This window comes from Ipomoea nil, unplaced genomic scaffold, assembly GCF_001879475.1.
Source record: "Ipomoea nil cultivar Tokyo-kokei standard unplaced genomic scaffold, Asagao_1.1 scaffold3321, whole genome shotgun sequence".
NCBI lineage: Eukaryota > Viridiplantae > Streptophyta > Magnoliopsida > Solanales > Convolvulaceae > Ipomoea > Ipomoea nil.
The window spans coordinates 3,806,974-3,818,960 of record NW_017619749.1 but is presented as its reverse complement, the minus strand read 5'-3'; the positions used below and the strand labels follow the sequence as shown (position 1 = coordinate 3,818,960).

Below are 11,987 nucleotides of genomic sequence, written 5' to 3'. Positions count from 1 at the left end.
CAAAAATTGCATGAAATCTGAAAAAAAAAAAAAAAAAAAAAAAAAAAAAAAAAAAAAAAAACTAAATAGAACACTTGAAATCTCTAAAAATGCAAATATATTAACAATTTTTTAAAAACCTAGAAGCATCTCATAACTACTTTCTCAACAGAATACCACAAAGAGTGAATACCACCCCGGATCAAACCCATGAACTCTCATTTGGGATCGTGTTATTGGACCATAAGGTCATTGGCAAAATATATATAAGAGTTACTTAAAATATATAAATACTATATTGTAAAATAAACTTTGAAAATACACAATGAACTATTTTAAGAAGAACTAAAATTGCAGCAGCAGAGCAACAACAAGAAGCACAGACACACACTGAAACTCATTTTAAAACGTAAATGAAAAAATTAAAATGCAAAAAACGCCGAATACTTGACAGAAGATCATTTACCTGTTCATAAACCTCATTTAATTATTTTTTTTTCACTTCACTTTTTAATCTCCAGTTCAACCTGCTCAGTTATATAAACCATAACACCAGATACAATCAACAAGATTGAAGAATACGCATCTTTAAATGACCTATTCCACTGCCCCTACCTTAAGAAAAAAACGATAAGATAAAGGTTCTAAGGAGTTAAGGGTTAACATTAGGTTTAGGATAGTTTACCACGGTATCGATCCCAGATACTCCGCCTTCTTCACCACGTCCAGACCATCAACCACCTGCCCGAACACCGCGTGCTCGCTGTCGAGACACTCAGTCTTAACCGTTGGTGTGGAGCCGGCATTGGCCATGGAGAGAATGCGAGGGCCGGCTTCTTCACGAAATTCTCGTTCCGGCGGTGGAGAAAGGAAAAAAGCAAATATGAACACCGAGCGAACACCCCCACCTGGAGAGAGAGTCGGCGAAGACTGGTGAGTGTGATTGAAATTTGAGAGAGGCGGACAGAATTAAACTCTATTTTTTCCGTTTCCGGCGGTGGATAAAGGAAAAAAGCAATGAAGAACACCCCCACCTGGAGGCTGGAGAGAGAGACTGGTGTATTTCTTGCGTCATTGCGTGTATAAGAAGCTAAACTTTATTTTTAATTTTTAATTTTTTCTTTTTTTCTTACTCCGTATTAAAATTTGAATCATCCCTTTAAACGGTAATCTTCCGTGACTTATTTAATTTGGATTTGGATGTTCACTTAGACTTTCTCAAGCCTTTTTTTTTTCATTTTTAATTTGTTATTGATATTACTTTTTTTAAATTTATTTTTAAACATAATAAAATTAAATAAATTAGTTATTAATAATTAACAAAATAATCAAACGTTTAACCACTCTATGGATCTTTATTGTAAACATTTTAGCTTATGAATAATGAATTAGTTTCTTTATTTTCAAAAATAATTAACAAAATGATTAAGTAAAGAATAATAAATAGTTAACAAAATATTCTGTTTTTATGCTAACGGGTGTATGGTTATTTAAGGTAAGAAAAATAATATAATAGGATGTAAAGTAAAAAAATTAAAAAAAAATACTAAAACTAAAATAATATGAAATATTCATTTAATTAAATAATTTGACCGATATTTTTTAGTCCCGTTATTGAACATTTATTAGTATATTTAGTGTAGTAGATAGTAGATATATTATATATATTGGGTATTATTATTGACATTTAAACTCTAATAGGGGCACATTTAAGGATTCAAATTACAATGTCAACAGCGTGTTCCGTGTTCCCCACAACTAGCAAATTAGACCCCTCCTCAATCACCATTAACCCATCTTTGTTGGCACTACTGAGATGGTGACAAGGGCTGATTTCAAACTGAACTTCAGTTCTTCCGCCGGCCTTTAAGTTCAAACTCTGGAACCCAATCAACTGTTTCAATGGGTTTCCTTCTCTCCCTTTAGCAGGCTTGATGAAAAGCAGCACAGGGTGAGTTCCATCCATTTCTTCAGAGTTCTCAACTCCAACAATTGCTAAGAACTTTGTCTTCTCACAGGTTTCCTCCCCAATTTCTTCTACTGATATGTAATGGACTGAATCCAATCCCTCAGCTCTCTTCACTGTTGCCAATTGGTTCAAGTTTATTGTGGTAGATGTGACAGAAGTGAACTCATAAGAGTATGTAGTGTAGCTAAGACCATACCCGAACTCGAAAACTTTAGGGCCAGTGTAGAATCTATAGGTTCGCCCAGGGTAGCCTGTTAAGTGATCAGCCCTCATCCTCATGTCTGTCATTGGGATTTTGATGTAATCTTTAGGGTACCAGGTGACAGGCAATCTTCCTCCTGCAAGACAATTGGGTTAATTAAGGTTGTTCTTTCAGAATAACTGTACTTTGAGAGTTTGAGGAATAATGTTGGGTTCTTACCAGAATTGTAGTCACCAAATATCACTTGTGCAAGTGCTAGGCCGCCTGCTTCGCCTGGATAGCCAGCCCACAAGATGCTGCCTATTCTCGGGTTGAATTTAGCGAAGGAAACATCCACAGGGCCTCCACTCAGCAGCACCAGTATGACAGGCTTCTTTGCAGCATTAGCAACACTAGTAATGAGGCTCTTTTGCTGCCCGGGGAGCAGCAAGTCCATGCGGTCTAATTCTTCTTGCTCTTGAGTTTGGTCCAGTCCCATGACAAGAACCACCCGATCCGCCTTCTTTGCCAGCTCCACAGCTTCGCCTATTGCAGCAGAAGTGCAGTTTACTGCATTGCAACCCGGGTGAAAGGAGGTATTCTTGGTGTAGCTCTGCAAAGCTTTGAGTATTTCAACAGATATGCATCCAGGGCCAAAGTAGCTTCCTTGGAGGACATTTGCAGTGTTGGCATTAGGCCCTATCACAGCAAGGGACGCAGTTTTCGTCTTCGATAGAGGCAGCAGCTTGGCAGAGTTTTTGAGCAAGACAATGCCCTTTCTTGCTGCTTCCAGGGCTACATTCTGGTGGTCTTGGCTGCAGACTTGATCAGGACCAATGCCACCATAAGGCAGGTTTTTGGGGTCCCCTGAGAAGAGTCCCAATCTCATCCTAATGCCAAAAAGGTTGTGAAGAGCTCTATCTATTTGATCTTCGGACACCTTTTTCTTCTCAACTGCTGATTTTGTGAACGCAGCCAAATAAAAGGCACAGTTCAGATCCAACCCTGTTCATATTTGTCACGTAAACAATGGATTAATTATCAATAGACTTAACGACCTAACAAAATAGTGAAAGGGTAAATCACAATGACTTATGCCTATTAGGTGGGAGAACCCGTGGAAAGAGTCCACCACATTGTGATTGTCTGAACTCAATTTTGTTTTCTTACTCACAATCTACTACCCAATAATAAATTAAGCTACCCTGCCGGCAGAATTGCTTAAACCTCCACCAATGGCCCATAACATGTGCATATAGGTTTACTTATATGCTGCTGCTATCATTAGTATACTTTATGCTTATTAAATTTATAGTGAAAATAAGGAGTGTATTAATACCAGCGTTAAGTACCACTGCGACAGTGTCTTCTGGTGTTTTGGTATAGTTATGGTCGTGAATAATATTATAAACTGCGTCGCAATCTGACACGATGTACCTAAATATAATCAAAATATTAAATTTCAAAAACATCCTTAATAAAAATAAAATTAAAAAAAAAACATGAAACTTCAAAGGCATATAAAAATATATAGTACCCATGAAAACCCCATTGGCGACGAACAACGTTGGTGAGAAAATTGTGATTAGCACAATTTGGGATCCCATTCACACTGTTATAGGCGCACATGATTCCGCTGGCTCCAGCTTTTTGTACGCACTCTTGAAATGGTGGCTGGAATGTATCTGCCAAGTCTTGCTCCGTCACCTGTACACAAACATCTTAAATTATTTTTATATAGGGATGCACTCAGGTGCGAATCAGTGCCCAGGAAGGAATATGCGAGCGAATCAGCGCGGGACACGTGTCCAGATCTAATAACTTAAAAAAAAACGCGGTGGCATTTTCGTAAATAATTGAACATCGAAGTGCAAGTAAAATCACTTACAAGTGCACCTACTTTCACCTGTAAGTGTATGTAATTTTGCCTTGTTAGCATTCACTTCCCGCAAACATTCATGCACCCGAGTGTGCTTATAACTATAGGTGCAACTATTTATAACTATAGGTGTACCTACTTATAACTATAGGTGCACCTACTTTCACCTATAAGTGCATGTAATTTTACCTTGTTAACATTCATTGATCTGAGTTCAGCGGGTAGTAATACCCCTGAAAACCATCCGAAAACATTCATGCACCTAGGTGCAACTACTTATAACTATGTGTGCAACTACTTAGAACTTTAGGTGCAACTACTTATAACTATAGGTGCATTTAGTATTGATGTTCAGAGTAAATTTTTACTTGCACCTATAATACATTTTACATGCCGTTGTAATACATTTTACTTAATTATTTAGGAAAATGCCACCGCGCTTTTTAAAAAAAATCAGTGTTTCTCATCCATTAGATCTAGACACGTGGACGGACAACATCCAATCTATTTCACACCTGAGTGCGATTATATATATATATATATATATATATATATATATATATATAACCCAAAGAAAAAGTATAAAATATAATATTGTGGCCCAACCAACTTCAAATAATGCAAGTCTACTTTGTCCCTTTGCTAAATGGTCTTGGTTCGTGGGACACCACCCATTCTACTGCAAAGTATAAATTAAACTTTAATAAAATAAAATCTAGTTATAAAATTATTAATAAACTCAATATTCATTAAATACAAATGACAATCTTATTCTATTGAAATTATTTTGTTGATAAATATTTTTTATTTAATACATTTAAATTATGATTTTAATATTAGACTCAAACATCAGCATATTATTAAAAAAAAAATAGTTATGTTTATAAATATTGACTGTATTTTCTTTTCAAATACCTTTAACAAAAAAAAATAAAAATAAAAAATAAATGAGAGAATGTCACTAGTCCGTTCTCGCAAAAGAATATAAATGTACGGAGTAATTATTAAGTGAACACTGTGACCAATTTGATTGAAAGACGTATGAATATTAAAGAAGATAAATATAGAGACAGAAAAGTGAATCCCGGTCCCCCACTGTACTGATCACTATACTATGATTGCAAAAGAACAATCAAAACCTGAGCACTACCGTAAATAAAAGTTGCTTTTTTTGTTTAAGAAGGAGAAGAAACTTACAATGGCATTGAATCCATAACGTCGGACTCCGTTCCAGTTCTCCAAATCATAGGCAGTGAAGTGTTTGCAGCAAGCGGAAGCTTGAAGATGATTCCCTATCCGACCACCTTGGAAGCTGTCACCTTGTACTCCTCGCACGAACGCCACCGCGTATTTCCCTGACGTTGTCGGGTCTTCGCCCGGCGTTTCTTGGCCTCTCCCCCATCTCGGGTCTCTGAATATGTTTATGTTTGGTGACCAAAACGTGAGCCCTGTAGCCTGACCTCCATTGTACAGTGCCCTTGCCTCTTTCCCAATCACCTTCAGTTAACAACAAATTAAATTAAAACAAATCACATTAACTACTAATTGGAGCGAGCTGAGATGGAGTTTTCCGTTAATTGCCTGGCCAATGCGATACCAGAGGTCCTCGTCAAAAGACGCGGCGGTGAGGATGACTTGAGGGAAGCTGGTGGCGGAGCTGATCGGACCGTTCAATGAAATGCCTGGTCCGACGTTGGCGACTCCGTGCAGAGCCTCAGACCACCAGCTGTACGCGGGAATGCCGAGGCGGGGAATGGCGGCGGCGAAGTTCGTGAGCTGGGAGATCTTCTCGTCGAGCGTGAGGCGAGAGACCAGATCCCTGACTCGGAGGCGGATGGAGAGATCCGGCTGGCAGAAGCGCAAGGATTTGGTTTGTCGGTCGGAGGGATCACAGGAGAACGGCGGCGGAGCCGAGTGGGCGGAGCTAATAAGGAGTAATGCCAGGGAAAACACGGCTGCGAAGCCATGGAGTCTCATGGTTAGACGAGTAGCGAGCTGAGTGAGAAGATGAAGATCAGATGGCAAGCGAGTAGTGATGTGTCAAACTGTAGTAAGATTTTATAACTATTTATAGACCCAAAAAGCTTAGACTGAAATTTTTATTTTATTTTTCTCAATAAATAAATTTTAAAAATAAAAATAAATTATGAAAAATGTAAAATAAAAAGACCAGATAAATACATAAATAAATAATTGAGAAAATAAAACCGAATAATTGAAATTATAAGCATACAAAAAAAAAAAAAAAAAAAAAACTGGGCCAAGTAACCCCACAACAAATGGATTGACAACATACCACTCATTGAAAAGGCTAACAACATCTATAGTAACCAAGGGGGCCGTTTGCTACACTGTAATTTGATTATAAAGGAATTGAAATTCAATGAAATGGTGAATCACATTGTTTGATTGAAGGAAATTGCAATTCTTTCATTTTGTTGAATTGTCCCCATGAATTGTAATCTAATGGATGTGAGAAAGGAGAAATAGATGAAATGACACTATTACCCTTAGTTATTATTACTATTATTATTACACATATTTTAGTCTTTATACTACTTCTTTCATTCTCAATTCCAATAATTCTGATTTTCCATACCAAACAACATAATTTGAATTCATACTTTATTTTCACCTTATTTCTTTTCCATTCATTTCCTTCATAATTCTTTCATTCCAACCAAAAGCCGTGGTTAATGTTGTAGACTACTGGAGTAAAGAAGTGGGTTGGAGACTTTGAAGAAACTGGAGCTCTACATTCTTAGCCCAGAGGAAGAGGACACGGACGAATACGCATGTTCATACGGCTTATTAGGCACAATCGCATTCTTTGCAACGAAAAAAAGGAGAAGAAAGCATATCACTCCAAATGGCTGCTGCCCTTGGTGTACAAACGCTTGCGAGGATGTTAAATTTGGCAGGGGATGGCCTTCTATTTTCGCGATCGCAGCATGGTTGATTTTGAGATGGAGGAATGACTTTGTCTTTAACAATAAAGATCGAGATCAAAAAGACAATATCACTTGGCTCTATAAACATATTACTAAGACCATATATAAACGCATTCAAGTATATATGAGAAGAGGTTGCACTACAACAACAATATTGTTGGGAATATTAATTTGACTCGGACAAAGCCTTTAGAAGGCTGGATAGCTTTAAATGTTGATGACAATGTTAGCAACGATGTGAATTCAACGGGTTGCATTGGGGTGATTCGAGACATTCATAGCAATTGGCGTGGTGGCTTCGACTGTCGTGATCCCTCTGATCTACAAAGGTGGCAATTACGGAAGCCTGGACAATTCTTAAAGGAGTTAATCTGAATGTGCTTGGAATAAAGGCCTATGAAGATTGATTGTGCAGAGTGACTCGAGGAATGTCATTGAGTGGATCGAAGGTGGGATTTCCCCTAGAGGCCCTCTGCGAAATATCATTAAAAAGTGCAAAGGTTGGAAGGACAAACACTAGGAGATTTCGTTTCAACATATCTATCGGGAATAGAATGAGGTGCCAGATATTCTAGCAAAACAAACACCACACTCCAACAACACCATGTGGGTGGAATGGGAGGAACTCCCTTCCAGTGTCGAGGATGTGTTGTTGGTGGACTTGAGTGCTTTGTCGTGTGTGTGTGAGGACTAACTCATAATGGGGTATGTTGTAGGACACCATGTTTGGCCTTCCTTATATTGTGTGTGGGGGGGGGGGGGGGGTTCAAGTGAAAAAGAAGCCGCAGGTGAAACATGCAATACAATCTCAGCCATTCATTAACTCATCTTTAAAAAAAAAATCCCCACATGTAATCTACAACAATGTGCACTAGAATAATGTGCACCAGAAGGCAAAATTGTGCAATGTAAAGTACAAAAATTATATTTATATATATATATATATATATATATATATATATATATATACACACACACACATATATATATATACACACACACATACAAATACAAATACAAATATGGTTAGGCAGAAAGAAAGAAATTCTTATAATATAAATATCTACTACTAAAATCAATTCAAATCCTAAAATATATTAATTATAAAATTAAGAAATTATTTTACATTCACTAAAGTAAACATAATAACTACTTTTCAAAAAAAAAAAAAAACATAATAACTACGTTTTCGTCTAAGAAAAATTAAAGAACTAGTGTTTTCTGCTTAACCTACTAAGCAATATGAGAGTTTTACCTAATTTAATGGGCACCCGACATGTTCTTCTACATAATTAGCTGTTGAGTCGTTGTGATTTACTCTTTAATTATCATGTCTCGTGTAGGTATTAAGAATAAATATTTTATGGGCAAACTTAACATAAAAGTCTAAGACATTCTTAAAGATATAGAATGTTATGAGTTTTGACACATGCAATAAATTATAAGATATTTTAGTTAAATGCAACTAGGGATGCCAACGGGGCGGGGCGGGGGCGGGGAGTATACTCCCTGTCCCCGTCCCAGAATCCCCATCCCCGTCCCCGTCCCCGTCCCTATCCCCGGCGGGGAATTGAAAATAGTCCCTATCACCACCGCGCCCCCGCGGGAAATTAGACGGGGATTCTCCATCCCCGTCAACTCTTAGTTAAAATTTTAAATATTAAAAATAAAACTTAAATTTTAATATATATATATAATTATATTACTATTTAATTATAAAAATTAATCGGGGACGGGACGGGACGGGGTGGGGCGGGGAGGGATATCCCCATCCCCGACGGGGAATTACTTACATTTTTCGTCTCTGTTCCCGTTTCCCGAAAATTTTCTTATTCCCTGTTTCCGTTGGGGACGGGGCACGTTGTCATCCTTAAATGGAGCAATGTGTTTGACTAAAAGTTATAGTTTGGTTTGTAATTGGGCTGTTGATTAATTAATAAAGCCAAAATGGAGACGTGTGATGTGGGTGAAAGATGTGTTGTCTATATCCTGTTATGGTTGGAATGTTTTGTTCGAATGAGAAAGCGTTTAATTTTGAATTGGATTGGTGTCGTACTAATTGTGATTGGTACCTACTTTGGAGGGTGTTTTTTTTTTTTTTTTGAAGATACCTACTTTCGAGTTTGTGTCATATCGACAAATTTTACTGGAACCATGGTGTATGTAGCAGTTTGATCCACGAAGTAAGTATCATTTTAATTACATTTCAGTTTCGTTTGATAATATTGCTTTGTTTTTCAGTTTCATTTTCCACACACACTAGTTTAATTATAGTAATATTGAAATACTATTTTAATTACACTGTAGGTTCATTTGACAATATATGTTATTGTATACATCTGAATTTTAGTTTCATTTTCCATACATACTAGTTCCATTATAATAACACTAAAATATCATTTTAATTATACTACAGTTTCATGTGACAATATACGTTGTTGAATGAGCTATATTTTTTAGTTTTATAGAATATCATTTTTTTTTTGAAAGTTACTGGCTCTATTACGTTGTAGTATATGTTCATATACTTTCTCAACCTACTGAAACACAAAGAACCAATACCGCCTCCACTGAGGCTTGAACTCATAATCTTCCAAATGGAAGTCCAATCCGGATATCATTTTAATTATACTACAATTTCATTTGACGACAATGGTCCACGGTATAACAACGTCATGTTCCCATTGAGGTTCTTATGCAATCATTATTTCAAGGACCGAACCGACACATTTATCTCAACCATAAATAAAAGTTACATTTTTAAAATATTAAAAGTACATTATCTGTATACATAAAATACATATATTTTTAGGTTAAAGTGTCATCTCGTACCATGAACCATTACTGATTATTCATGTCGCACCATGATCCTTAATAAGTGATATTTAGAGCCATAAACCATTTTTTTTTTCGTCTAGAACTTTTTACAAGTTTCCTACAGATTAGCGGTAATTAATATTGCTGACATGGACTTTTTTATTATTATTATTATTATTTGGTATTTTTTTTCTTTCGCCTTCGTATTTTTTTTTTTTTTCTAAACGTATAGGCCTGCTTTGGGTTTTTGGCTTCTCGTTTCTCCGATCATGCCTGCTCTGTATAGGCCTGCTCTGCGGAGTTTAGTATCAGAGAAACGAGAAGCGAAACACACAGAGCATGCCTATACGTTTAGGAAAAAAAGTACGAAAAAAATTATAATACGAAGGTGAAAGAAGAAAAATACTAAAAAAAACTAATAAAAAATTCAATGTCAGCAATATTATTACCAGTAACCTGTAAAAAGTTTTAGACTAAAAAAAATTTATAATTTATAGCTCTAAATATCACTTATTAAAGATCATGCATGATACGCCATGAATAGTTAAGAATGATTCATAGTGCGGGTCAGAAGGACACTTTAACTATTTTTTATATATTACGGAGTATTAAATAATATACATTTAATACACAAATAATATACTTTTAGTATATTAAAAAACATATATCGACTGTCGTCAACACAATAACTTACCATTCTCATGGATGTGAGCTGTACTTGCATTTCTTTTCTCTTAAGTTTTTTTGTTTCCTCTGCTGTCGTTGTTGAATAAAGAAAAAAAAAAAAAAGTCTTATGTCCCCATAGAGGTTCTTATGGATGTGAGCAGTACTTGCATCATTTCTTAACTCTTAAGTTTTTCTTTTCCCTATTGTTGTTTTTTTTTTTTTTTGGTGGGCCCTATTGTTGTTGAATAAACAGTTTTTTTTTTTTTTTTTTTTTTGGTTTCGCATTATCTACATATATAAAATATTCAGTCTAAACTCAAAGCTACAATATTCATATCAAGAATCGAATCCTACATTACCGCTAAAAACAAGTCTTAAATTAAGTTTCACACTTTTACATATACTAAACCATTGCTTTGGTGCGTTGTAACTGAGATTTATACAATGGTGTTTCGGAAGGAGGGAGAGGGGGTAGGGGGTGAGACGATTGATGGGTAGAGGATTTGGAAGGTGTCGGAGTTTGAATGTGAATCTATGGAATGCTAGAGTTTGAAGAAATAGAATTTTGACTTGTGACAAGGGAGGTATAATAAGGTTGATTTAATTGTTTGAATTTGGTGTCCAATTTGTTTTTGTTTGGGAGGGAGAAGACAATGAAGAGTAGTGATAGGTGGAGATGATGACCGTTAGTGACTTAGTGATGACTTGAATTATTGATGAAAACGAAAATTCATTATTCACAAACAATGGGTATGGTGTAAATTATAGATGGAGTTGTTAGAGTTGTTGAATGTGGAAGAAGACTATGTTTGGCAGTGGATCTGATCTGATTGATTTTACATTTTTATGGTTTAATGAAAAATATTATATGCTCACTTTTATGAGGCCGAAAACGCGTAGACAAATTTATGAAAATGATACCTCTTCATTGGTACTGAATGGTTTGTTCACTTCGAATGAACTGGATGCTTATATATATAATGTGGACACCAAATCTATAGGCTTCAGAATACTCAGTAGGCAAATTATATCAAGAACTAGAATCTACATTGCATTGTTGTAGATCCTGATTCAAAAATAACCTTTAAATTTTGTATATGCAATCGATAGTTACAATCATGAATCTATAAAGTATGAACAAAATAACCTTCAGATTTTGTATTTATAGTTAACACATTCTGCACCATAGTTTCTATACCTATAACTATCAATCTATCATATTAGGCAAATTATGTTGTGCAATCGTGTGTACCATGCATGGTGCACACGGTTACAAAAACAACGTCGTTTTACTTTTAAAAAAAGAAAATTAGTTTCGATTGCCGTTAGTTACGTAAACATATGTTCATAATTTTATAATTTCACATCTGAATGTATAGTTATGAAGTTATGGATGTGTAGTTATGCAATTCTGAATATATAGTTATGAAGTTATGGATGTGTAGTTATGCAATTCTGAATGTATAATTATGAAGTTATGGATGTGTAGTTATATATATGCAATTCTGAATGTATAGTTATGAAATTATGGATGTGTAGTTATG

At 35.7% G+C, this 11,987-nt stretch overlaps 1 protein-coding gene across 1 annotated transcript; it reads right to left on the bottom strand.

Annotated features, from left to right (window-relative positions):
• Positions 1-1,557: 1,557 nt before the first annotated feature.
• LOC109170091 (probable beta-D-xylosidase 7) lies at positions 1,558-6,052 on the bottom strand. Its single transcript, XM_019319040.1, has 6 exons — positions 5,590-6,052; positions 5,206-5,505; positions 3,667-3,836; positions 3,469-3,566; positions 2,370-3,134; positions 1,558-2,286 (listed from the first exon to the last, which is right to left on the bottom strand). The coding sequence occupies exons 1-6, from the start codon at positions 5,983-5,985 to the stop codon at positions 1,697-1,699; spliced, it is 2,319 nt and encodes a 772-aa protein (XP_019174585.1). The 5' UTR covers positions 5,986-6,052; the 3' UTR covers positions 1,558-1,696.
• Between the last annotated feature and the right edge of the window lie 5,935 nt (positions 6,053-11,987).

Bases quoted from the DNA above. Each gene is read 5' to 3' on its own strand.
- LOC109170091 (XM_019319040.1), bottom strand. From the start codon at position 5,985: ATGAGACTCCATGGCTTCGCAGCCGTGTTTTCCCTGGCATTACTCCTT. The intron at 3,837-5,205 runs GTAAGTTTCTTC...GTTTGTGTACAG, and splicing joins GTTATGGATTCAATGCCATT to GTGACGGAGCAAGACTTGGC. The intron at 3,567-3,666 runs GTACTATATATT...GATTATATTTAG, and splicing joins CGCCAATGGGGTTTTCATGG to GTACATCGTGTCAGATTGCG.